Source organism: Ambystoma mexicanum, chromosome 2q, assembly GCF_040938575.1.
Source record: "Ambystoma mexicanum isolate Mex_15411 chromosome 2q, UKY_AmexF1_1, whole genome shotgun sequence".
Classification (NCBI taxonomy): domain Eukaryota; kingdom Metazoa; phylum Chordata; class Amphibia; order Caudata; family Ambystomatidae; genus Ambystoma; species Ambystoma mexicanum.
Genome location: NC_090924.1, coordinates 1015948494 through 1015975511, shown reverse-complemented (window position 1 = coordinate 1015975511; position 27018 = coordinate 1015948494). Strand labels below are relative to the sequence as shown.

The 27018-nt window shown below is 43.6% G+C and overlaps 1 protein-coding gene across 2 annotated transcripts in view; it reads right to left on the bottom strand.

Moving 5' to 3' along the window:
* Positions 1 to 27018, bottom strand: part of TRDMT1 (tRNA aspartic acid methyltransferase 1) — a 542866-nt gene that overhangs the window by 189469 nt on the left and 326379 nt on the right. For both annotated transcript variants that reach the window (XM_069648351.1, XM_069648352.1), the window contains exon 9: positions 2413 to 2470. In XM_069648351.1, the coding sequence (XP_069504452.1) occupies positions 2413 to 2470 (58 nt within the window). The remainder of the gene's footprint in view (positions 1 to 2412; positions 2471 to 27018) is intronic.

Below are 27018 nucleotides of genomic sequence, written 5' to 3'. Positions count from 1 at the left end.
ATCACGTTTACTCCCTTCCGTTCCTTTCCCTGGTCTTTAAATGTCTCCATAATATTGCCCCACCCTATCTTTCTTCTCTTATTTCTTTCTATGTTCCATCCCGCTCTCTCCGCTCAGAATCTCTCTTTCTGCTTACTGTTCCTTGTCCTTCTTGCGCTAACTCCTGTTTCTGTTTATTCTCTCTCCTGGCTCCCAAAACACTGGAACACGCTTCCTCGCCCTCTTCGATCTCTCTCTTCTTTACATGCTTTCCGCTCACAACTTAAAACTCACTTGGCTGTTAATATCTGTTTCTCATATTGTTTCTCATGAATTGTACAGTTTAATTTATTCCTGTAAAGTGCTTTGGCGTATTGCGATATATAAATAAAAATCAAATCAAATTAGTGGGAAGAGAGTAGTGGCAGTAGTAATAGTATTAGTAGTGGGAGAAGACGAGTAGTAGCAGAATAGTACTGGTAGTAGTTGGAGAAGAGGTGCAATATTAGTAGTGGGAGAAGAGTAGTAGTAGGGGAGGAGAGTAGTAGTGGTAGTAGTAGTCCTTTTCTCACTTTACACTGCCCTTCTTGCCCCTAGCATCTCTTCTTTAGGTATCTCTCACCATTTATATGCTGATGACACCCAGCTCTTTCTTTCTTTCTCGTCATTCACACCTGACATTCACCATAACCTTTCTTCCTGTCTTATGCCATTAAAAACTGGATGACCCACTTTCTCTCCCTGAATACCGTTAAGACCAAAGTCTTATTCTTTCCCTACACCTCGCCTTTCCCTACTTCTCCCCCACCTTACATTCTCTTTCCCCCTTCTAATCTCCCCATCTCTGACCATGCTCGCAATCTTAGCCTCCATCTCGAATCCTCCCTCTCCTTTACCCACCATATTTCTCTTACCACCCGCGCCTGTCGCTACCACCTCTTCAATATTCGCAAAATCCGTTCCTCCCTCACCTTCCAAGCCACTAAACTCTTAATCACTTCCCTCTTCTTCGCTCGTCTTTTCTATTGCTCTACGCTCCTCTTTGGCCTCCCGGCCTCTAATCTTGCTCCCCTCAAATCCCTCTGTCACTCTGCTATTCATACACTCTGCCTTCTCTCTCCTCACGACTCCATCTCTTCTTCGCTCTCTTATCTTGGCTGTCTTCCCTTCCATTCTATACGTAAATTTAACTTCCTTTGTCTCGTCTTTAAATCTCTTCATGATCTCGCCCCCCTACCTTTCCTCCCTCCTCTCATTCTACTCTCCCTCTTGCCACCTCTGATCTGCTGACCTCTTCCTACTCCTACCTTCGCCTCCTTGTGCCCCTTTCCATTTCCGTTCCTTTCAGCTCCTTGCCCCCTACACTGGAACTCTCTCCCTCTCTCTATCCACTCTATTTCCTCTTACCTCTCCCTCCGTTCTTCCTTGAAATCCCACCTTCTTCATCCCCCGTCCTGTTAACCCCATCTCTTCCTCTTCCACTGTTCTGTTTCTCTCCACAGACCTAGGAAAATTGTTCTACATATTGTTTTGATGGTTTGTTTCATGTTTTGCATTTAAGCTTCAAATTCTTTGTATCCTGTTGTCATGTAAAGCGCTTTGGTGTAAAGCGTTCTATAAATTTAATAAATACAAATACAAATAGTAGTGTAAGGAGAGTAGTAGTGATAATCGTGGGAGGAGATTAGTAGTAGTAGAGAGAGAAGTTAATATCGAAGGGTGGCGTTAAGATGTAGGCATGAAACATCAGAGGAACAGAAGGTTAGTGGGGAGGAGAAGAGAAGGAAGATGCAGATTAGAAGGGTGAAGTGAGACTGAGCATTACTGGACTGAACACATTGCCTGTCATTCATTGTCAAAAAGTACAACCCATACCTTTCGTAATTCAAAATAATAAACCCTGAACTGTTCTAAGGCTCTCCACTTGTAGCAATCAGTGCTAAAAAAAGTGACTTTTAAAGACTGACAACAGAAGTAGTAGCTTGAAATTTGGTGAACATTCGGGATTTTTGATAGATTTGATCATCCCGCAGCTTAGACTATGACTGGCGAGTGTCGGATCTAGAAAAGAAACAATGCCAATCTTCACCACTGATACACTGAGACGAAGAAAAAGTGAATTGGTATCGTTTTTCCCAAGGCTTAATTGGAAACCGTAGATTCTTGCAAATGTATATATGCAGCTGTAACTCCCTGCGTCAAACTCTTGTTGGCTTACTATTTTCCAAAAAATTCTTCAATATTTACAATTTCTTTCTAATAGAGGAGCAAAAAGGTAGCCAAACACAAACCTAAAATATAACAATCCAAGTACACTACGAATTGTATAGAAATCGGTACTAGTAGCAAGAACATGATTTCTAAATAGATTTGCATGTATATTTAATAAAAAAACTATTAATTTGAGAACATATACAATCAAATAACACAGACCTCTACATCCATTGCTGTTTGCAGGACGGATCCAGTTCCTTCAACATAGTGCCCATATCTGGAAACAAAAAAATTTAAATGAAATAAGGTTTTTAACAATTAGGAAAATTGCTTCCTACAGTAATGGCAGTATAACACAGTGCATAAACAATGACTGTGGAAGGAAACCTTGGGACTCATTATGATACTGGCGGTAGCCGTGCCACTAAAACCGGCACGGCTGCCACCAGTATACATTTTTTTCCGGTGCCCGCGAGTGGGCAAATACCGGGTCATTATGGCCTTGCCGTACTCAGTAATTGGCCATTCGCGGGCACCGGAAACAAATGCTCCCCATTCCCATTGAGCCCTATGCATCCAATATGCTCTGCTCGTGGGTGCCCGTGTGAACTGGCGGGCGGGAAGGGAACCGCGAGCAGAACTCGTAGTTTGCCGTTGTTAACCGTTGTTACCTGACTGGCAAACTTATGCGGCCACTAGTATTTTAACACTTAAGGTGCAATGCAACCCGGGAAACAGAAAAGCCCCTTCACATTCAACATAACAATGCTTTATTCTGTTGACTCTGCAACATCATTTGATATCTGAAACGGGGCAACTTATTTTTACTTGACAATCCTTAATTATAATTGTGTGATTATAATGTAATGTATCTTAAACAAAAAAACAACCACACTTACCCTGATTGGTCAGGATGCTCTGCTTTCCAGAACATCCATTTGCATCATTGGCATCTCTGATTGCCTCGAATGCAGGGCATTGAATCCAATTCCACCCCATCTTTATTCCACCACCACCTGCCAGTAAAAGTTAGATGAAACCTCAGAATTCTAATCTAGTTAGTGAGGCAAAACCCACAGGGAGTCCACATGTTCACGTCTGAATGCAGAACACTATACCCGCCCCTACCTGCAGGAAATGAACCCCTATGAGCAGTGGCTAGAGTGCACCAACGAGGGTGACTGCAGTCCAATCAGTGCAGGGGCTTCCAGGTGCTACCTCAAATAGGATGGGGGTGAGGCAGAGTTCACTGGTATAGGAGTCTCTTAGAGGATCTGGCTTAGAGTCAGGCAGTGTAGCTACAGTCATCAGCCTAACTCTTCCCCAGGGAACATGTCCAAGTTTGAAAAGACAACACGCCTGTGTGTAACCCCTCCCAAAGAAGCCACTAAGCAGGGCTGACAGGAAAAGATTTAGACTGCTGCCTTTATGTAGTACATGTCACCAATAAGGGTGGCTTTGACCCATTGGATGTTTTGCAATAGGAATATGTGCCTGGCCAAGAGGTATGTGGTCAAGTGACCTTGTGATTCTTCATAGACCTATGAATACCACCTTCAGATCGTTGAAGCCAGCAGTAATACCTAATACGATACCTCCCAAAGCTAAGTCACCCAACCCATTTTGGAAAGTTGAACATTCAAAAACACTTCAAATTTATGGTTCCCAGAATTCCCCTCTTTACCAGAGGGAAAGCTTGGAGAGAGAGTGTACCCTAATCATTTTTAAGGAATACTGGGGGCACCAACTTCCATAAGGAGTACATGCAGAATGGTCAATGTCTCTGACAAGACACCACATTTAGGCCATGTCAGGAGAGGAAGGGCTTGCCAAGCCTCGCTTGCAGCGGTGGAATAATGTTAAAGGCTCTAGACTATTAGAAGCATGTAGCTCACTATTGGAATGCAGGTCCTTACAGTTGACCAGTATGCGTCTGTAACTCTGCATCAAGAGCCATTCATTGTACAGGTTTGGAAAGGTGACTGAGTAATCTCTCGAAAGGTTACTGAGCGTGGAGCCCCACAGTTGCAGTCACATTACGACATGGAAATAAAAAGGTTTTTAGATTGTACTGAAAGTCCAGAAGTGTGGTAGCCAGTCTTAGGGTTATGGAATTTCAAAAGCAGGGAGGCAATTGAAAATACCTGCTACTGTGTTTGATAATCTGTTAGTTTCCTAAGGCTTGGATCAAACCAGCAACTGCAATTTGGTGGCTAAATAACCAGGCTAGTGCAAAATCACACTTTACAAGTCAGACACCCAAGTTTAAAAAGAATTCTGGATTACAGGGGCAGAAACTGTAGGGATGCCAGAACAGGGCAAATATGACTCACACCCATGTTACAAGATGGAAGGCTCAGTAGATTTCAGATTTCCGATGCCACATGACCTCCTTTAAGGCACCAACCAGGGGTGCATTGCCCCCATCAATGAGGAACAATGAAAAACCTTGTACTGCAGAGCCAAATAGTTGCACGGGATAACATGTTCACCCTTTGTAGAAGGTCCAACTAGTACTGAGCTAGCCGAGCCTTCTTGGACACATGGGACCTCAAGGACAGTTTAGTGTTCAACAGCTAGCTGAGCCAGCTAAAGAGTGTGTAATACCCCATTGGAATAGTTTTGGAAGCCAGGATTGTGTTAGGTTGGCCAATTTTATATGGCAAAACAGCAGATCCCAGTGACAGACTTCCACCGCTTGGCACATGGAGATATAGTTGGGGATCAGCATATTAATGGACAGAGAAGACAGAGCCAGCAATAAGATCTCCCAACAGCTCCATACATAGATTAAATGGTACTGGCAAAAGTATGAACTCCTAGGGAGCATCACACTTCAGAGGCAAAATGGGAATCTAGGGGAACCCACATGAAGCCCAAAGGTGTAAAAAGGATTTGTGCTATTGACGCTGTTCAATCTCTGGACAGGAGAATACAGACAATCGTTTAACAAGGTGATTATGTGCAATTTAATATTTTACTTCATTTTACTTCAGCCGGACTGTGGCCCACTTTATAGCAAGACTTAAACTTCACTTACTTGGCAAAGAGGGTGCTACCCCTACCACTTCTTACAATACCACATAATAATATAATTGTGTACATTTGTACAGTATTCCTTTTGAGATTGAAGCACTTGCCCACCTAGGTTAATGTTACTTTTGTAAATCACTGCTTTCCTATACTTTTTAGTTTTCTTTTCTCCCTGATCTATGTTGCACTTTGTTCACACACTCTTATACTGGCCCACCATGTGTTCACATTTTTGTGTTACTTTACAGACGCCAAGTATTTTCTGATTGAATTGGACTTCACTGTTCTTCAATTAAATACTCCTACAAAATGCACATGCCTGTGGAATCAATATAAGATGAATATTAAAGTGTGGCTTTCCTTTTTCATAAAAGGAAAGTGAGTGGTATATAGTGGGTATCCAGTGATAAGGTCGTCTGGGAAATGGCCGCCAGGTGGTGACATTTCCCGAATACTGCACCCAGAAGAAAATCTAACACTTTTCCCAAATATTCTAGGGTCCGAGTTAATAATATATAATTATAACCATCCTAGAATATTTGGGGAAAGAATTTTGGGGCCAGGAAAAAAACATTCCCTTCCTGGTGACTTTTTCCCAGCGACATTAACACATTGAACCATATACTGATGTTGTCTCATTCTTTTTAAATACAAACTATGTTTAAAGATATCCAAGAAAATATGTATATTTAATGTGTTATAGTTTATATATAAAACTTTACACATGTATAAGTGTCATGAATATCATACTTATCATACTCATAGTATCAAATACATTTAAGAAAAAGACAAGTTAAACTAATCATGCAGATTCTACAGGTTAGCACCAAGTTGATTTAAATTAGATTCGACTAAATTAAACAGATTGTATATATTCACATGTTTCATATTCTAAACTAAGCTTCTTTAGAAATATGGGGACTCACTAACAACTGTTGGGATAAGTTAAATCTGTACAAGGTATTTAATAGGGCAGTTTGCTTGGAAGCAGATATTTTCCTTAAAACATCTTTTTCAAATTCAGCACTTTTCTCTGCTGCTAATGGGCAGCTTGCAGTGGACTAGATTTCCTAGGGTGAATATATATGCACAAGATTGTGTATAATCTACATAGATTACACAACACTGGTTTTCCAGCATGTTAGATTGTACAGCACTACTGTGTTCCCATTGGTGTTGGATAATCATGTTTTCACTGTATTATTAAAAGCCAAATTCAAGGTCAATGATCAATATCAAAAGTTAACCCAGATGAACTAAAAAACTGGCATAAAGTCTTAGCTGAATGGAAGAATTCAATGAAATGTCAGGATTCATTCTGCATAACAGTAAAACAGGTCTGCAACTTCAAATTCTTTAACAATATCATATAACATCGAAACAGCTAATAAAGTTACATCAATCATCCAAAATGTATTCACAAAAAACGACATGCAATGATGTATGAAGTTCAAAAAAGTTACAAGATTTAGAAAAGTTAACACTAAACATATGAGGAATTATGTGCCTGTATAAACGCCAGACAGCAGGTCCAGTTAACTTTCATCATCATTTTTATATACTTTTGGGTGTATAGTCATCTTTATAATGGAAATGAAAGAAAAGTGAAATAAATGTACTCGACTCTGTTGGATCACCCAAAATACTAATGAAGTGAGAATGTATTTCAATGGTACATTTTAGACACACCATCATTTAATTAGCTCCCTAGATATGCCATGTGAGGGGTTAGAAATGCGAGAAGGACACAAAGGTAAAGTCTTCTCAAGGTTTGCCATTTATTTCAAATAAAAAGGGGGTTGGAAAAACACCTAACTCTCCCTATCCTAATAGAGAGATCACTACCTAGCAAACTAATGGCCTGGTGTCCAAAATATCACTAAAAGTCACATTAATACACACAATAAAATTATACAAGGACAATATGGCTAACCTTAGTTCATCAAAACAATTCTGTAATTCAGACTTAAAAGTTCTTGAAATCAATCTGTGTTACTAGGGTTGAATTCCTTTTCCCTGGATCAATTCAGGATCACTTGGATTATAGTTCTGATTCAACAAGGTTCTGTTCAAGGTGATAGAAAAGTATTTGTCAACCACTGTGTCTTTCTCTTGGACACAACAAATGTCTCTTCCACAATGCTTGGTTGATAATCCACATATCATTCTTTCACAAACACAAATTCACACCAATGCAATTGTCCAGTTACCACTTAGCACCTTCTTCAAAGGAAGTACTTCTTGTCAATCTTTCTCAATACGTCTTCTTGAAATGAAACCCTTTTGTCAGGATAGCAAAACTCAACTTGACATAGTGATGCTTCTGCTTATCAAACAAATAATAAAGTTAATGGATTCTCTTGATTCAACAAACGTTCTTTCTTCTGCCACAAATATATTTTATCAAACCACCATTTTTGTTCCTGGTCCACTCGCCTGCCAGGACTAAGCACTATAAGCCTTTTCCTGGTATACTCGCCAGCCAGGAAGAAAACTCCTACAACTACTTTCAAACTTGATGGCAAGATTGACTCCAGGATTCTCCACACCAATCTCTCTTTGAAGGAGGACTTCAAAATAACTACCTTTTATCGTCTTGTGACTTCTTGTGTTCCACGTTTCCCTAAACTGAGAACAAATTATAGAAGAATTATTCTCAAATGGTCTCTCAATATCTTCAAGACAACCTCTTGACTGATAGCAGTTCAGGTTGCAAGCTTACTCCAGTTGAAATCCCAAAAAAGAAGAGCTGCGCCCTTGTTGCCTTGATATGGCTTCAGAGTGACATGGCTGTTGGCAGTATGAAATATAAGCTTTCCCAAAATGATATCTTTGATAAGAAGGTTTATGTCTTGGTTGCTTTATTGAAATTTTCTGACAACTTCCTCACTGATGGCAATGCTGGTTATGAGCTTTTTCCAGTGGTTGTCTTAGTATGGGTTTCTCGTAGCCTCTTGGCTGTGGTTAGTACTGGTTAGAGATCTTCCCCACTGGTGGTTTGCCTAAATAGTCTCTTGGCTGCTTATAAAGCTGGTCATAAACTTTACCCTCTTTACAAGGGAACTTTCGAATGTGCTGTTTCGCTTCGTTTCCTTTAACTATTTGATATTCAGAAAGCAGTCTCTGCTTTGATTCACCACTTGTTCAGTATTCAAAATTGTTGCATTGTAACAGCATTTTTGTTTGGAACACCCCAGGGCCGACATGCACTCTCACCCAACTCACTGGTTCTCTGTGGCAGATCTGTCTGGCTTTGCAGCGGTCCTTCAGCATTCAGTCTACTCACTTTCCCGCTTCCGCAAGCCTCCAGTAAGTTGCGCGTCGGTCTTTGGTAGCAAAGACAGCTCCCTTGATCTTCTGCCACTTCAACGGCCTGCCACATGCTGGTCTAGGAACACTTCTCCTCCTCAGCTGGGCTTCTTCTTAGTACGCCACTTTCCACTGTGCGTACTCTGCAATTCTGCTTCTGTTCAATTTCACCCTTCGTGGTGACTTCGGTGGGCGGGCTTCTTTCTGTGGCGACTCCTACACTTCGGATGTCTTCTGTGCCCTCACTACAATTCCTGCACGGCATTCCGATGCTCCTTGCAGTTTTTCCTCTGCTTCACCTTCAATTCCCAGATGTGCCTCATCTTGTATTTTAAATATCCTGCTCAGGTGATTTGAGTGGCAACAACTAGACCCCACCCTTGAATGTTCACAATTCTGAATCCTCATTGCCTCTGAGCTCTTCTTCCTTGTGCCAGTAGTTTTAGCATTATGGGGACTGAAGTCCATAGAAGAATGTGTGACATTAGGTTCGTCCCTGTTACTTTCAGTTAATCCATGTTATTCAATGAACTGAGGGTTGTTAGAATAAGGGGAGGTTGTGGAAAGAGTTTGTAATTCCACATTAAAGTTCTGATCTCTCATTAAGGCATAATTATGATAATTCCAGGTTCTCACTTTGAATTCCTGAACCTTTGAGGCAAGAACTTGGTTCTTTTAAATGGCTTTTAAGTACAGGTTCTTTGGGCATTGATATGGGAGGTGCTGGTACATTTATAGCATGCCATTAGGTATCTGGGAATGATTTCACTTTCATCTGCATAAGAATATGAATACTGTGTCTCTCCTAGCAGAGTCACCACTTCCCCAGATAGCCAAATCCTCCTATGTGATCCTCCCCCCCTGATACCACCTCTAGGGTTAAGATCAGATAGTGACTGCCTTTCCCTGGCCACATGAGAGGAGACTTTAGGCTGGAGTTTCGTGATGACAGTCCCGAGGGGAGTGTACTGGTGGGAGGATGAGTCACAAAGTGTTTTTGAAACCAATAATGAAAATGATCCTTGTAACAAGGATGTGCCTCAGAGAAGGGGTGGGTCTCAATACCCATAGCAGGAATGGCCTTTGGGCGGGTAGTCCTACGGCAGGAATGTGCCTCAGGGAAGTCATGGGCTTTTCATTCAGGATGGGGCTCTGGGCCTATAGGGGCCTAAGGAGAAGTATGAGCCTCAGGTCAATGATGGGTGAGACAGGCCACACAGATGAAGAGGAGGTAGCTCAGGAGGAGGAGGTATCATGACATCCGAAGGGCCAATCCATCACCCTGGAGTCAAGCAGGCCAGCGACTGATAACCCTGTACTGGCCTAACCAAGAAATCCTCATGTACAAGTCAAAGGGGGCAACATCCAGAGTGCAATCAATCTGCAAATACACAGACCCTCTCCTGAAGTTGGTGTCAGTCCTGCACATTTCTGCATCAGGAATATTTCAACACTGTGCTGAAATGTTGCATAGCATTTTCCAGCATACTGCCTCTGTGGTGCTGGTCCAGGTGCTCAAAGCACTTTCTTATCACACACATGAGCATATTTCTTTTCCAAATATCCAGAATGCCACCAATGATGAGTGTTTCCTTTGGAAAGTCAAAAATATCTTTTAAGAAAAAATCACATGTATATAATCCTACAGACTTGACTCAATGTTAAAACTGGCAAACTGGCAACCAAAACTCATGAATTTTCTCTGGTGATTGGTTTCCCTTGATATCTATTATATACAGGTAATGTTCTTTCTTGATTCCGCAATTCTTGAACATTGTATGCCAGATACAGGTGTACAGATTCAACCTTGAACTCCCATATGTCCCTGGCTAATATTTTTGTTTTTTTATTTGAAGTTGTAGACTTAAACTCCGAAAACTGTTTCGTGACCTCGCTCAGTTTTTCCTGGACATTCACAATGGTATTTTTGTTTTTAAATTTGTGCTCCTCTTGATCGAGCTCTCTATGAATGGTAGCACTAACCCTCTGTGCTGTGGTAATGGTTAAGTCGTATATTCTAGATGGGGGTCGGGGTCCTGATACTTTCACTATTGCCATAATAGTTGTCATCCCGAAAGAGGGCAAGGACATGCTTGATTGTGGGTCTTACTGTCCCATATCCCTTTTGAACATAGATGTGAGACACTCTGATGGGGTGTTAGTGGAACGGCTGGGAAGGTTAATGCGGACATTAGTACACAGTGATCAGGTTGGTTTCATACGTGGGAGGCTGGCGGCAGACAATTTGCACAAAACTATTGACTTGATGGCATCTATTGGCCCCTCTGATGTTGATCCAATCCTGGTCTCCCTTGACGCAGAGAATGCCTTCGACAGAGGGGAGTGGCCTTTTTCTCAGGCGGTTTTGGGCAGAATGGGTTTCCAGTCCATTGGCTGCTAGGGTATTATCCTTATATAGGGCCCCGAGAGATAAAGTGGCCATGAATGGTGTTGTCCTCAGAATATTTCCCATTGCAGAGGGGCACACATCGGGGCTGTCCACTCTCCGCATTACTATTTGCTTTAACCCTTGAGTCACTGGCGGATTCTATTCACATGGGTATCTATGGATTGGAGAGGAGGGGGAGAGAATACAAGCTGTCTCTCTTTGTGGATGATGTCCATTGTTTATATATCCCTGAAAAAACATTGTTAAAGGGACTTTATGGTTTAGTTTCCCTACTAAAAGGCTATCAAATTCAGTGAATTGTTTTTTTGTTAAAGGGGTATCAGGTAATAATATCCCTATATATATGGTCGTCAAATATAATGTCTCCGGGAGAAGGTTGTGGTGACATTATATAGGTGATCATATATATAGGGACAGGGGCAGCGGGAGTATCCTCAATTCCCAATGAAAATAAAAAAGGGTTTAGGGGTTGCGGGGGTGTCCCCCGCATCTTCCATGTAATAATGTCCCTACAAAAAACAGCAATTTTTCGGCGACTATTTAGCATGGCAACATTTTTGAGTGGACATTATTACATGGAACCGTTAAAGGGACGCTATGGTTCAGTTGCCCTAAGAAAAACCTATCAAATTACATGCAAACAGTTTTCTAAAGGGACATTGCAGTTACTCTGTAGTAATACCAAACTATCCATATTATGGTTACACGTAAAACCGGAAAACCCCAAAAATGTGAAGTTATGGTACGCAAAGGAACCATAACTCGTGCAACCACTTTGCATTGCTAAGACTAACACCCATGAAATGAAAGATGACATCACAAAGTTTTTTCACTGAATTTCATAGGTTTTTACCAGGTTACCGTTAGTTTCTAAACATGTACTTTACAACATAATGAACCCTATGGCACCATGGTAATGCGCACAGCAGTCACGAAGTATGCATCTGGTCACGGACATCGGGTGGCATCCAACCTGCTTAGAAAGGCACGGGTTCTCGTACACAGTGGTACCATTCAGCAAACACAAGAAACATATGCAAACAGCACCATGTACGTGAATTGCAAGGGAAAATAGAGTAGGTCTGGAAACTGTGTAGTTATGAAAGAAACAGAACAAAGGCATTGGGAGTGCACCATAACGTAATGCACCAATAAGAGAAGTGACGTCTGCCTTAGACAATCTTACAGCACTGCTGCTTTACATAGGAACAAAGAACGAATGGCCACAGTAAGGACTGGAAAGTACTAAGACCAGAACGTCACTACAACGTAGTAAGCACACTAAACTTTGTCTGATAATTGCACAGGTGGTGCAGTATACCATGATAGATAAGCATAACGTTTCTTGTTGTATGCAGCAATGGCAAGCACCTTAGAGTGGCTAAGCATTTATTTGTTACTCATAGATCAAGAAGCCAAATATTGGTTGGATTCTCTTACACTCTGCGTTATGCTCTTCACAGCAGCGAGGGCCACTACCGGATTTTGACCTATGTTTTTTACCCACTAATTAATTGGGTAAGTGTTTATACAGGATATTCAAATTGAGCACAGTCAAACGAAACTTTGGATGCAATGCAAAATGCATTCCCTTGTCTGACTGAACATATATACATAAAACACATTTTTTACTCCGTTTTTAATTTTCATGTTTTGTCTGTTTCTCCCGAGTGGTATACTCGCCCTGATAAAGGCAATACTCACCAAGCCAAGCAGTTGGCTTGACGAAACGTATTTGGTTGTTCATAGACTGGATTTAAAGACATTTCTTAAAACACCAAAATTGTAAATGACTATGTTTTTATTTACGTAGGCAGACCTGCAAAGACCAACACATTCTTGTATTTTGTCTTTTGTAATTCATTTATTTGTGATGTATATTAACACTTGTTTTTGCTATGTTAAATAATTTTCTTATGCTTTACACAATTTGTGTTTCACATACAATACATTCTGTTTAGTAAATTTCGATTATCAGGCAAATATACTTCATCTTTTCAATTTGATTTATGTTTATATTTGGACTCACAATGGGAAAATAATATGTGGATATCCGTTTTTGTTTGGATACCTCTATCAGAATTATTAAGATTGATTTCTTTTATAAAATGTATTTTTTGCAGCTTACTGGAATTATCTGTTTTTTACTTTGTGTGACCGCCACCATAACTGCACCACACTTGGGGCTTCCCTACTATTGTTAAGGGAAAAGAATTTCCCTCATGACAAAATCACTTACGATAGTAACCCAATTGGTGCGCACCGCAGTCTGAAATGTGAAATATTTAACATCTATTGCTTCATGTACACCCAACAGATTTTCTTTTCTTTAAGAGAACATATTGGAAAGGAAATCAATTCAACACAAGTGGCACCCCTTCCACAAAAACATACGGACACAGGAAAGGAAAGAAATGGGAAAATTGGTGAACAATTTTGCCACCTTAAAATATTACATACAAGGACATATTATGGACAAAATAAAAAAATACCACTGTCTGACCTGCACCTTTACCCCCTGCCCATTTCAGAGCCTGACATACCCTAAAAATCTGTGTGATCAAAGACGTAACGATGATACCTCAATCCCTTCCTCTCCTCACGACCAATGTGTACAAACTCCCAATTCCCCATCCCCAATTCCGCACAATATTGATCCACTTCTGCTACCCTCCCCTAGTATTTATGAATGTGTGCAAATGAAGGTTGATATGTATATTGTTCCTGAGTGTATATGTGGCTTTTCCTTTGTTTTTAAAATCCCCTTATGAGTCAGCGGCGCAGAGTACTGGGGGGAATGACCGCAATTAAGCAAAAGGGAGATGTCCTGCGGACACTGCACCTGGGCGGCCTATCCGCCATCACAGTGGAGGCATCCGTACTACGCCAGTACAAACTGCATGTCTGCATCTTGTGAACCACCTATAACTAGTTGTCGCAGCAGACGTTTGTCAGTTGCAGAAGTACACGCATGCGTATCTCCTCCTCTGTCTCCTGGTAACACCGCCCCTATGCAGCATATGGAAAGAAACTTGTGATGGACTTTAAGTAGTGAGAGGTGCCCACCCATGTCCTACACGTAGCTGTACACATAAACATCCCACCTGCTATACCCTAAAAACACCCAGTGTGTCCCAAAATGGTTGGTGCACGTATGTCGCACTATTAATCAGTCTAGAGATCGCGATGGTGTGTATAGGACACCTATGCACATGCATACAAAGTACTCCGATCAAGGCACGTCCTGCGGGCAGCCGTCCCAATAGAGAACATTTGCGATGTCACCATGCGACTGCACCCACGCTGCTCGAGGGCCTTTATGTTGCTGACACGATCCGGACCCTCAGACAGTGGAAAAGTACAATGTTCTGCAATGTACAGCATGCTATTGGGAAATTTCACGCTTACAAACACCCCACAATGTGCCATTGCACATATATTTATTTGGTTCAACGATATAGGCCTCTTTTCCGGTTGCAAGGTCTCCGTAGCAGCCCTACAAAAGGTCACATCCCAGAACTGTGCTGCATTCTGTTTCTAGCTTTTCAGAACAGAGTAGCGGCCCACATAGATTTAAGCTGTAAATGATTTTGGAACAATTTCTGCTATGCTACATTACCTTTGCAAGTAATGGCAACCATGTTGGCCCGGCTCAATACGAACAGTAATGGAGAAAAATATTAACGCCCCTTCCTGTGAACCACACCCTCAGTACCGATAATCCCCACTGTGTTTTTCTCATGACCAGCATGCTGAAAACGGTAGTATGCAGCATGTGCGCTTCCCCAAGTACCGCGAGGGCCGAACACCAGTAAAGCGGGAACAATCTTTCTTCCGGTTCCACTATCTTCATTCCAGCACCCCCTCATTCGGTACTGGTAAAGAGTCACGCACGCATCCACCAATCACATTAAAGAGTTCTCCATGTAACACTATCAGTTCTGTATAACATTCGTCCGTTTAGACACCACACCCAGAAATGTTAATGCGCAATCCCTTAGCCTCCACAGTCCCATTTCCATGCCTGCCATCTTCAAATGCCCCGGATGTGGCTTTCGTGTGTGTGCAGGTGTTGGGGAATAAATTGCAACCAGGGTAAGGGATTGCATCGTTAGTGGGGTTCTCTGTTTTCTTCTCCTCATCACATTCTTACAGTAAACTTTTCAATGCCTCCTGTAGATGGGCAAATAAAAGAGCATCACCAATGGTGGACAAAGAAATGCCATTTGCTTGGAAAAACTCTGCATTTCGAGAATTAATGATGTCATTGTTACAGAAGAACATCCCACAAGCGGACAAAAAAAAAAATCACACATGCTTCTGTTGATGAGACCCCTTCCAGCCTCTGGCTGGGAACAACATATATTAAGATGGTCCCATACTGTTCTTGGTGGTATGGCAGAGGAGAAAACCACCTGGGCACTGGGAAAAAGCCTCTTCACTGCATTCATCAACCTCTTCAGTTGATGGAACAAACGTGAACAAGCCATGTAACCCAAATGCGTGGCGCCATAATGCACGACAACATCAACTGTAGCGAAACTGGCCACTTGTCTGCAAAGTTGAACCATAATGCTGAAACTGCGGACATGGACAGTGCACCACAATGCGTCCCCTCCTTCCAAAACAAAATTGCCATCATAGTGTCTTTCCAGGGCATACTTGTGCAGATCTACCACAAAGGCATCACCCAAAATCAACACAATGCGTTTCGCCATGTCAGCTCACCTCACTATGCAGAGTAATGAAAAATTGTATAACCGCCTCTTCCTGTGAACCACACCCTCAGTACCTGATTGGATAAGTCCCACAGTCCCATTTCCATTGGCCAGTCTGGTGAGAAGCGCAGACTGTGGCACGTGCACTTTCCCAAGTACTGCGAGGGCCACGCACCAGTAAAGCAGGAGCAGTCCTTCTTCCCTTTGCACTATTTGCTGTCCAGCACTACCTCAGTGGGTACTGGTACATAGTCACACACGCATCCACCAATCACAGGCAAGACCTCTGCACCCAACACTATAATTTCTATACAGCACTCCATATGTACCGTTAAACATTCAAAGTGCAAGTCTCGGTTGATTCGCAAGCACCTCCAGTAAAAAGTTCTGTGGAAGACTTCTGCATCCAGATTCAACCACATCGCCGGGAGTGAGGGAATACATTTCAACCAGGGTACATGATTTTGTCTGTCGTGGTGGCTCTGAAAAGAGCCTTTTTAATTTTATTTTTTAATGTGCTTGCAAAGAACCTTGTTTCTTTTTGCTCTATATCTCAGTTTGTTTTCTTTTCCTCCTTTTTGCAGGATTCTGCACAGTGTAAAACAACACAGCATTGCCAATGGCAGTCATAGAAATGCCATTTGCATGGAACCACAGAATTCACTCATTAATGATGTCATAGTCGGTGGAGAACATCCCAGCAGTGCACATAAAGTGACATATGCTTCTGTTTATAAAACACCTTCTGACCTCTGGCTGGGGAAAAATTACACCGGCATGGTGCCATGTTCCTCTTGGTGTTGTGCTTGAGAAAACCACCTTGGCAGTGGGAAAAATCTGCATCAATGCTTTCACCATCTTCTTTAGGTGACAGAGCAAACGTTGACACAACATGTACCTAAAATGTTCAGCTCCATATTGCACAACGACAATATCAACAGTGCCGACAGGGGGCCCACATCTGCAAAGGTCAACCATACGGCTGAAACTGCACTCATAGAGAGTGCCCCAGAAAGCCTCCACTCCTTCCAACTCAAAATTAACAGCAATGCCTCTTTGCGCGGCATGCCTGTGCAGATCTTGCACAAAGGTATCACTCACGATGAGCACTCTGAGTCTCTCTATCTCTGCCAACCTCACAACACAGAGTATTGGGAATAAATAGTACTGGCCCATCCTGTCAAGCACACCCTCGACACCTTATTGGGTAATCCCCACAGTTCCATTTCCATGCCCACCATGCTGAGAAGGGCAGATTGTGGCACGTGCGCTTTCCCAGCTACAGCGAGGGCCGCGCCCCAGTAAAGCAGGGACAATCCTTCTTCCCTGTCCACTATTGTTTTTGCAGCACTCCCTCATTAGGTACTATCACATAGTCACACAGGCATGCAGCAATCATATCCAAGACGTCTATATCTTAACACTATCATTTCTGTACAGCACTCCATATGTACAGTTACACACTCAGAGTACACGTCTCGTGTGTTTTCCAAGCACCTCCAATTAAATGTTCTCCAAAAGTATCCACGTTGTTAGCATCCACATTCACCCACACCCATCACAAGTAAGTACAGGTAGCAACATTTCTTTTTTTTCTCTTCCCAGCACTCCAATAAGTGCAAAGAACCAATACTTCAAAGTGCAGTACAGTTGTTAGTAATATGTGCAATGCACAGTACCCAAGCACAGAAAATATCCAGTTCAACCCTACCCACTTCTCTACACACAGCATTTCAACACAGCACTCAGTGGACACACTGCAGGAGTGTTCACGCCATAAACTGAAGTCATGGACTAAAAACTGTAGGATGTGCTAACAATGACCACACTCATGAAACCAACAATGTATGCAATGCGTACAAACCACACACAGAACGCAACAATGTCGAACCTACTTGCAAGCGAGCCACATAGTTGTCGGTGCAAGGGCTCCAGCCATGCATCCAAGATGCTAGGGCCTCACCACACACAACACACCAGAGTGCACCCTATGTTTACATGCTCATGTCATGTGCAATGCACTCCCCATCTGCAATTGAGCCTGCCAACTTTCACCCTGGCCACATGTTTGCATGCATGGCTGCATAATGTTGCGTTAGGTGTGGTGAGCGGTATGTGGGTGGCTGTGTACATTGTCCATATTTTAAATGTGTGATGCTGGGGACTTCCTTTCATGGCGCAATATCTTAAAGTACTTCCTACAGCAAGAGTCTTATAAGGGGCAAACCATAGCAAACGTAAATGCTCACATGTGGCTCCCTAATGTGCAACACGTGCAATACCCTACGCTGTATGGTAATGTACGCAAATCACCTCACTTCGGGTGTTCTACCAAGTCCGAAATGTCCTCCACAACCATTCTTGACAGGTCACCACATCGGAGAGATGCAGAGTTAAACCTGCATGGATGCATTATGTTGTGGTGGCTATCATCAAGGCCTAGGCTCTTGGGTGCATGGCCTACGGCTTATGGCCTTTGGCTATGCACCCAAGAGTGTAGGCCTTGCCCACACCACAACATAAAAGAGCCATGAATGGCAACATGTGGCCACATACCTCAATGCACAAATGTAACATCGGAAGGGTGTTATAAAGGGCAAACCATAGCAAACGCAAATGATCACATGTGGCTCCCTAATGTACAACACATGCAATACCCTGCACCATATGGTAATGTATGCATATCAGCTCACCTCTACGTCTAAAATGTCCTCCACAACCATTCGTTAAAGGTCACCACCCTCGGAAATATGCAGACCTAAAACTACATGGCTGCATTATGTTGTGGTGGCTATGGTGAAGGCCTAGGCTCTTGGGTGCATGGCCTGCAGCCTTTTGCCATGCACCCAACAGTGTAAGCCTTGCCCACACCCAGCACAACATAACAGAGTCATGCAGGCGAAGATGTGACCAGGTGCCACAATCCACAAACGTAACATAGGCATCGACACATCTACCCAACCCCTGCACCATAATACAGCGATGCATGCACCCATGTAACAGTTACCAGAATCCACAAACATATCACAGTGTCTGGCACCCCTACCCACGTCTATTCACATAGCATTGTATTACTGCCAACCCAACCACAAAATCTTCACAACAGTGGCCCTGCTCATGGTGCAGTACAGTAGTCAGCACCCCGCGCAATGGACAGTACCCAAGCCGATAAAATATGCAGTTCAACCCTATCCACTTCTATGCACACAATACTTCAACACTGCACCCACTGGACACACTTCAGAACTGTTAACTCCATCAGATCCTGCCATGGACTACACACTGTAGGAGGTGCTAACGATCCCCACACCCATGGAACCAACAGTGTATGCACTGCTGACAAACCACACACATAAGGCAACAATGTGAAACCTACTTCCAACCAGGGCACATAGTTGTTGGTGAAAGGCCTCCACCCATGCATCAAAGGGGCTATGGCCTTACCACATGCAACACACCATAGTACACTGTATGTTGAAATGTTCATGTCATGTGCAATGCACTCCCCTTCTGCCATTGAGCTGCCATCAGTCACCATGGAAAGTAGTTGCTGCACCAACTACCATGCCGTAACGCAGGCTGCCTGCATTCACCACACAAGGTAGTCGCCTGTGGAGGTACCCGCGATTTGGCGCAATACGCATGGATACTGCAGGCACACCACTGTCTTCTTCCACCTAATGAGATATATCAGATGAACCACTTGTCACTCCCTCACCCTTTCCATCCCTTCTTCCCACCACCACATGGCACAAAGTATGTTCTCCAGGCCCTTCCGCACTGCACTGTCCTCCGATACACCATGGCGGCGTTTCCCAAACATTTTGACGCACTGCACGCTTCCCTCCAGCCAACCACCGGCCATGTCCATTGTTCGCCGATATCACGGCATGCTGCAAGCCAATGACACGTTTGTCTGCGGAGCAAACAGGGAAATGGAACATTTCAGTTCTTTGCAACAAAAGTACTTTTTGGATTTCCACCAAACACACAAAAGCATGCTTTCGGAGCCAAGCCACTGCTCCTGCCGCAAATTTGGCTAAAATCTGTCCACCCGTTTGGCCTGTAGGCGTGCGCAAAGTTTTTGCCCATTCAGTCTATGGAAAAAAAAATGTGAGCCCCCTATAACTTTGGTGCTCCTGCACCAAACCTCAGCAAACTTCCGAAAACAATTCAGAGCGGCCCATATACTTTTTCTCCAATGTTTGGTGAGGATTCGTCCATGGGGAGCGAAGTTATAAGCCGCCCAAAAAGTGTTCTTCCTACGAGTTGAGCATCATTTCATTTTTTCACCATGGTCCTGAAAACGTCCCTTGAAGTTCGTGAGGAGTTACCACATTGATTTTCCAGTCCCTGATTAGGGGATGAGACTGACAATTGGTCTTTACTCCTTGAGCCCCATCTCAGATCACTCTCTACTGGTAATTGGGACGTTTCATTTTCTTCGGACTCATCATAAGACATCACCTCAAACACCTCATTTTCTGGTACTTCTTCAAACTGCGAATCCTCCATTATAGTACCTTCATGGGTCGGCTGGCACTGCATGGTTTCACTATGTTGCATCGTGTCCAGGTTTAACGGGTCATCTTCCTCTTCATACGTGATCAGGTGCTTAGATACCTCGACCTCAGGTTCCATCTGCTTGATTCTGTTCGACACCTCCCTGTCACTGCTGCTCGACTCCTTTGTTTGCTAGGAGCCATTTTTGTAGGTGAGGATCCCTTGTTTTGGGCCTACGTAATTGCGTTGAGATGTAGGTTCCTAACCATTGTGTTGGGCCCCTTTCATTTATTACGCACTATTTTGGACTTTTTAGTTTTCAGATTATTAGTTATTATAGATTTTAGTGCATCTCTTTTGGACTGGGGCGATCCTTCCAGGGTCCTTAGGCTCCTAGGCCCCTCTGAAATCTTCGAGAAAATATCAAATGTCTTGTCCTGTCTTTTTTGTGACAGGCTAGATTTCGGACACATAGAGTGATCTCTACAAATATCCTTTGGCCCTAAACATTGGTCCTGTGTATTTGTTGAACCCCCTTTACCGGTTCGCTCCACCTCTTCCACAGTCCGGTTGAGGGTTCTGATAAGTCCCTGTGCTTCACAGCAGTGCTCCCATGCCCCTCGAGACTTTCCATAGCGTTTATGCAGGGAAGTGGTGGATAACTCTGTCTCAGAGAGATCAATTACTTGAGTACAAGGCTGGGCGTGTGACAGGCTAGTATCTCTGTTAGGTTCCTAAGTTGCAGTGAATACAGGCTAGTTTAATAAGACCAAGTTCATTCGATTTTCCTTTTCCAAGATTATAGGGTCCAGGATACTTCGAAGAATTTTTGCAATTTGTCCTGGTTATTATCCAGGTTTCCCTGTAAAGCCTTTACAAAGAACTTCAATAAAAATCATCTTGGAATGCAACATAGCTATTACTGTAGTTTGATCTTTTAGGTTATCCCATAAAGTTTAGTATAACGTCATAAACTGCACCATCGTTAGTGATAGCGTCGCAATCATCCCTGCATCCAAGGACCGTTTGGGGAGTCGATCGATCTTCTACCTGTGAAGCAGCCAGATCCAATAGCAGATCTTCATCTGATAATGCTGCTTCTACAGGTGCTACAGGTGAATGAATCCCTGTTAGAGGACAGTCTAGGGCTTTTGTTAGTTATTTTAAAGCAATTGGAAGGTGTTTGATTAGGGACCATATTTCTATTCTTTACCTGAAAATATTTCCTCACATAATGGTCGTTTTACGTGGAGTCTCTGCTTCTTTAGCACAAGACTTAATGGCTTCAGGTACTTCCGTGAGAGCCACCCCCCTCCAAAGTACTTTGGACTTGCCCCACCCTCTCCACTTGCCCCACAGAACTTTTGTGAGGTAACAACCTTGGGGGACTAGTTATTTGACTTCCATGAGGAGTATAGCCAACCACGCTGTGCTGTAAAGAGCCCCTCTTTATCCCCCAAGCAGAAATCACCTGAGGGGACCTCTTATCACCCTCCTTATCCACCACCTGGCCCTTCTCAAAAAGTTACAAGGTCAGTACGCCGTGAATAAAAGAAATGTTGCTTGGATTGTAAGACTACTGGAGTCAAGCCTCTGGGCTTCCATGGAGTCTTCTTACTGAATTGTTTATCCCTGGAGCCATATTTTAAGGCACTCCCGAAAGTATAGACAAAGGTAGTTTCTGCACATGCTTTATCGGATTGCTCTGGGAGGCCCTCTCCGTCCTTCGTTGTGTCCCTCGAATTTTGTAGATGCTGCTCAGCCTCCTTCGACAAGATCTCAGGGGTCTCAACAGAGTTTACTGCCGTCCTTCCATCCTCCGTTCTTATGACATTGAGTATTGCGAGCAGAGCCTCCTGAGAAGAAATAACTTTGCAATGCTCCATGATGTTACAAGGAGAGTCCGTTTTGGCTCCTACTGGCACATTAACATTTATTGGGAAGTTTGTCCGCACCTGCAGAATTATGGGAGTGTCCAAATTCAAGGAAGATGGCTCATCCATGCGTGTTGCTCCAAAGCTGTTAAACAAATGTCAAATTCCAAAGTACAGAGTCTCAAACGGCTAACACACACCTACACCCGTAACCCCCCTGTAGAAACTTGTAGTACCCCCTGCGAGTGGATCAAAGAGCTTAATCCGACTTTTGCAGTATGCAAGATACAATATTAATGCGATATCAGTAACCACTTCTGATGGCCATTCAGGGATCAGCTATTATGGGAGTAATGAAGCAATGCAATGCGCAGTGAAGAAGCGAGTAAGGGGCAGCTGGAACGAGAGTGGCAGACAGAAATTGGCAAGGTACTATAGGTAATACCAACAGTATTTCCGGCTGGTCCAGAGGCTACTCCAGAGGTAATTAGCGCCTGGTTGGGGTCAAACGAAAGGGAGCTGCACCCTCGAATCGTCTACTCAAGCAGTGCAGACCCGGCAGTCATCAGGTTACAATTCAGCGGTCTAGAATCGACGGCGGTTGAGCTAGTACTGCGATGCGCAGGAAAGTTGATTCTATGCAGGGTTTGGAGGTCGCGGTTTGGGAGACAACAGGCTCGGATTGATCGATTTACAGGAACAGTGATGAAGAGGCTGGTACTTCAGATGGGGCCTGAAGGAATGCAAGGCAGTGCTGCTAAATTGTTTTGAGACGCGGCAATGACGCGCTTCAGCAGTAAACTGGGTCGAACAAACAGCAGCAGTTCAAGAAACAATGAATTGCAAAGGAAGTGTTTAAAAGTACAGATAGCTTGCTCAGTGCAAACATGCCTGAATCATGGATCACAGCGGGTCGACGTTGAAAACAGGGATCATGGCTGTTCTGGCATTCAGGTGCTGTTGAGTCCCACTGCAGGGTCTGAAGGGCCAAGGTTAGTCCTTTTTTGGGCCCACAAACACGGGGGTGGCTGGCACACAACTTCATGGGTCGTGCAACACGGTGAGGACCCAGATAACAGGGTGGCTGGCAGAGATGTGGTTCTGGTCCAGCAGCAGAGGTCATCCCAATGGTCCATGGGGATGCGTAGGGGACAGAGTTTGCCTCTGCGTTGGAACACCTGTCTTCACCTCACAACTGGAAAACTCTGGAAAGGACTGCTCTCCTAGCAGGGTCCAACAAAATCTTCTTTCATGATGGGAGTCCAAAGGATAATTCAAAGAAGTGGTGAGACACCCCTACCTTTAAAGGTGAAAGCCCACAGGTGACTGGACTAAAGCTAACCTGCTTTAGGGATCCAATCTCTACTCTTGAAAGGAGCAGACACTGACATTCTGACATCACACCCAAAGTGCTTAGTGCTGCAGGAAGTGTAGGGGACAGGAAAGAGAAAGAGGGTCAGAAAGAACTAAGATGGCAGAATATTCCCAAAACTACATATCTTTCTCCGTCTACACAAATCTTGCCCTCTTCTCAATAAAATCAAAGGCCTTTAGATATGCAGCACCCTGGTGTGAGGCCTAGCCCTGGGAAAATGGGTGTGCCCTTTGATTCCTGCTTCTTGTGGAGTGGCTGTATCTGGATATGTTATGCGCCCTTACAACGGAACAAAGAAAGGCAATCCCCCCAAGGCTACAGTGCTGCCAGTGGGCAGAGGGAGCCTAGTCTGTAATTAATAAACATAATCCTTCCACAGCTGAACTGGACCCACAGGGCTTACACATGTGTGATATCCATTCAATGTGGCTGGGACAACTATGAGAGTTGCTTGCCACCATACCCAAACTCAGGTATGGTTTATATTTACAGTTTACCGTGCCACCAGGAGAGGATGCTAAGAGGTATGTTGTTTTCGGAAGAGGGGTTCATATTGTAAGACTGACATGGTATCGAGAGACGCAGGCTAAAAATGGTTTGTTTCGAAACCTTTATTTACTAAGGTTCCTGGGTTGGTGTAATGCCTGTCTAGCCCTAACTCTAAAGGGGTAATTCCCTTAACTGATGTTTCTAATGGCCGTCATCGTCAAAGAGTCCAAAATAAAGCTCTGTCTGTGTCTAAACCTATGCTTGTCCTCACTCTCTACAAAATGTGATAGGAAGTCTTTTCAAAATAAGAAAAATAGTGGTTCGACAAAAAATGGTTTCAGGTGGTCTTCTTACAGGGTGATACTTGGTCAAAATCACAGAAATGAGTTAAATCCACAGTACTATTCGTAAGACCTTCTCCACAGGTCCTTTGTAATTATTCCAACTGCCTACAGTGTCCTTGAGTTCCTTGGGGTTCCCTTCCCCAAGCTTCAGCTTAATCAACTTTCAAAACACCATGGGAAATTGTGGCAGTTCCTTTGTAAGCTTCTCAGGGTTACCTTCCCCACGCTCCAATCCTTTCGACAGTACAACAAAAACTCAAGAAATCAACTTGGCTAGGCCTCTTATGGTTCTCTTTCCCAAACTCAGGCCCCTTTCAACCTTTAAACACAAAGTCACTGTTATCATGATGCTTTCTTTAATAGGCCTCTCAGGCTACCTTTCTCCCCCCAAACTTTAGACCTCTTCCAGCTTTTAAACACAAACCATGATTTAACACAGTTCTTTCTTGAGTTCACAGGGTGCCCTTCCCTAGGTTTAGGCCCCTTCAATTCACAACACAAACTCTGCTGGTTAGGGTACACCTTTTTCTGATTAACAATCTGTTTCACATACCATTCTTTCATGGGGTAGAATCAGAGGTTTCAGGAAACGCCAGGCTCTTTGCTTTTCCTAGGTACAACCACTCTGACCCCTTTTGCCCCTCCCTTTGTTTTCTTGCCCTCACATTATCTTTTTGTTTGCTTTGGATGCTTTCTGCACCCCTTTTCTCTACTTTCCTTTCTGAGCACACTTGCACCATCTTTTCTGTTTTCCTCTTTAGTGTGCCCCTGGCACATGTCTTTGCCTTTTCTCATACCCTTCTCTCGTTATGGGACACTCGGACCCCTGTGTTGCCTTTTCCCTGTGCCCCTGTCTCGTTACGGCCATTCACCCTTGGGCTTCTTTCCTCTTTCTCTCACATTCTGCTCCGATCAGTCTTTTGCTCTCTTTCTGTTCTGGTGTGCTTTTTAACTTTACACTTTACTATCGCTGTCCGCTGTGCTTTCAGCCTTTTATGCTTTCGGCTTTTCTTTGGCTTTTTGCTGCACTTTCAGCTTTCATGCTCTCTGCTGTTTTGCTTTTAGCGGTGCTTCCGCTTTCATACTTTCCTTTCTTTGCCCTTTGCAATTTCGTGTCGCTTTCACTGTACATGCTTTTCTTCTGGTCCGCTCTCATCTAAACGCACGCTCCTGTGTTTCTCTCACATTCACCACAAAACTCACCGGGCAGTGTCGTGTTGAGAGGCAGTTCCACCAGGCAATGCCGGGTTGAGGCCAGGGCCTCAGCATCTGCCCCTCAGGCACCCCTGGGGTCGGCACTGACCCCAAGGGAACAAGCGCTCTCCTGGACCTGGCCTGCAGAATGCAGGCATCGCTTCTCCGACTCCCTGGAGGCACAGCTCCCTCGCCACGCTGCAGCCCACACACACCCGGAAAGTGTCTCCGCATGCCATCATCCTCCAGCCTTGCGCTCCTACTTCTCTCTGCTTCTGGGCCCCACCGGTCCGGAATGCATCCCCAGCTCATTCATTTCCCTGTGAATGACCACACCTTTTACAGTGAACCAATATGTCAAGTCGAGTCAGGTGTGAATAGTTACTATTGAGTGCCACACCCTGCCTGACTTTATAAGTGGGACAGTGTTTTCTCTGAAGTAGGTTGCCCTTACTTTCCCCATGTTATTCCTATGGTTAATCTTTACTGATCTTAGTGGCCTCCTCCATGTCTCAGTATTTGTTGGAAATGAGGAGGGAGAGATGAGGTGAGATTGTTAACACCCCAAAGAAGTTGAGAGAGAGTAGAGCAGGAAGTTTTCAGGATTGGGGAAATACCATGTCTTGCCCTCAGGTATCCTCCTCCTAATCCCATGACCCTGCACTCAGGTGATCCTCCTGGCCACCTAAATGGAAGATCCCGAGGGAGTGGCTGGGAGAATACCATCCGGTTTCTCACAATATCTTAAATGCAGCCAAGTCTCTGAAGTGCAGGGGCTGCAACTGCCGCTATCAAAAGGATTCCTGTGACCTCTGGACCCGCTTTGTGCCACTGGTAGAGCAGGCGCTGCAAATCAGGATACTGATGCAACAGGGCACGAGTACAGAGTAGGCTTTTGACAGTTTGCTTGTGAAAGGGGAATCTGATCTGCAGATGGAATTACACCAGCATTTTATTAATTAATAAAAATTAAAAAAGCCAGGGCTTTGACATCCTTGCCAGATGGCAATTCCTCACATAACCACGAAGAGCACCGATTTTGAAAACATATATGGTATATGATGAAACAGGCCAAATGCCTCCAGCTTTCTGAAGAAGCTTCTACTGGCTACAAAAAAGGATTCAGAAAAATCTATTTAAAGCAAAAAGAAATTACCATCAGCAATACTATGGAATTCGTACTTTTAAAAACAAATACCCAGAGGATTGAGAATGCTGTTTTGACCTGTGATGTACAACAATAATAAAGGTCTTTTGACTAAGTGGGGTATGAGCCTCAACAAATGTTATTTGGTCCCATTATTGTTAACCGGTATCCAGTCAAAAAGTTCGAAAACATTTGGTCGAATGAGAAAAATGTCGAAAAAACAATGTCACATTTTTATTTTTCGAATGCTTTCTTTTTTTATTTACATTTTTTTTGGGTTCTGCAAGTAAAAAAAAAGGATTAAAACAGAATTTTTTTTAAAAAAAGAGGGTTTGGGGGGGAACACCCCCATTTCGAACAAAAAACAAACAAAAAAGGACATTCGAAATTTTCTTTTTCAACATTATTTTTTTGACATTTTGACTTTCG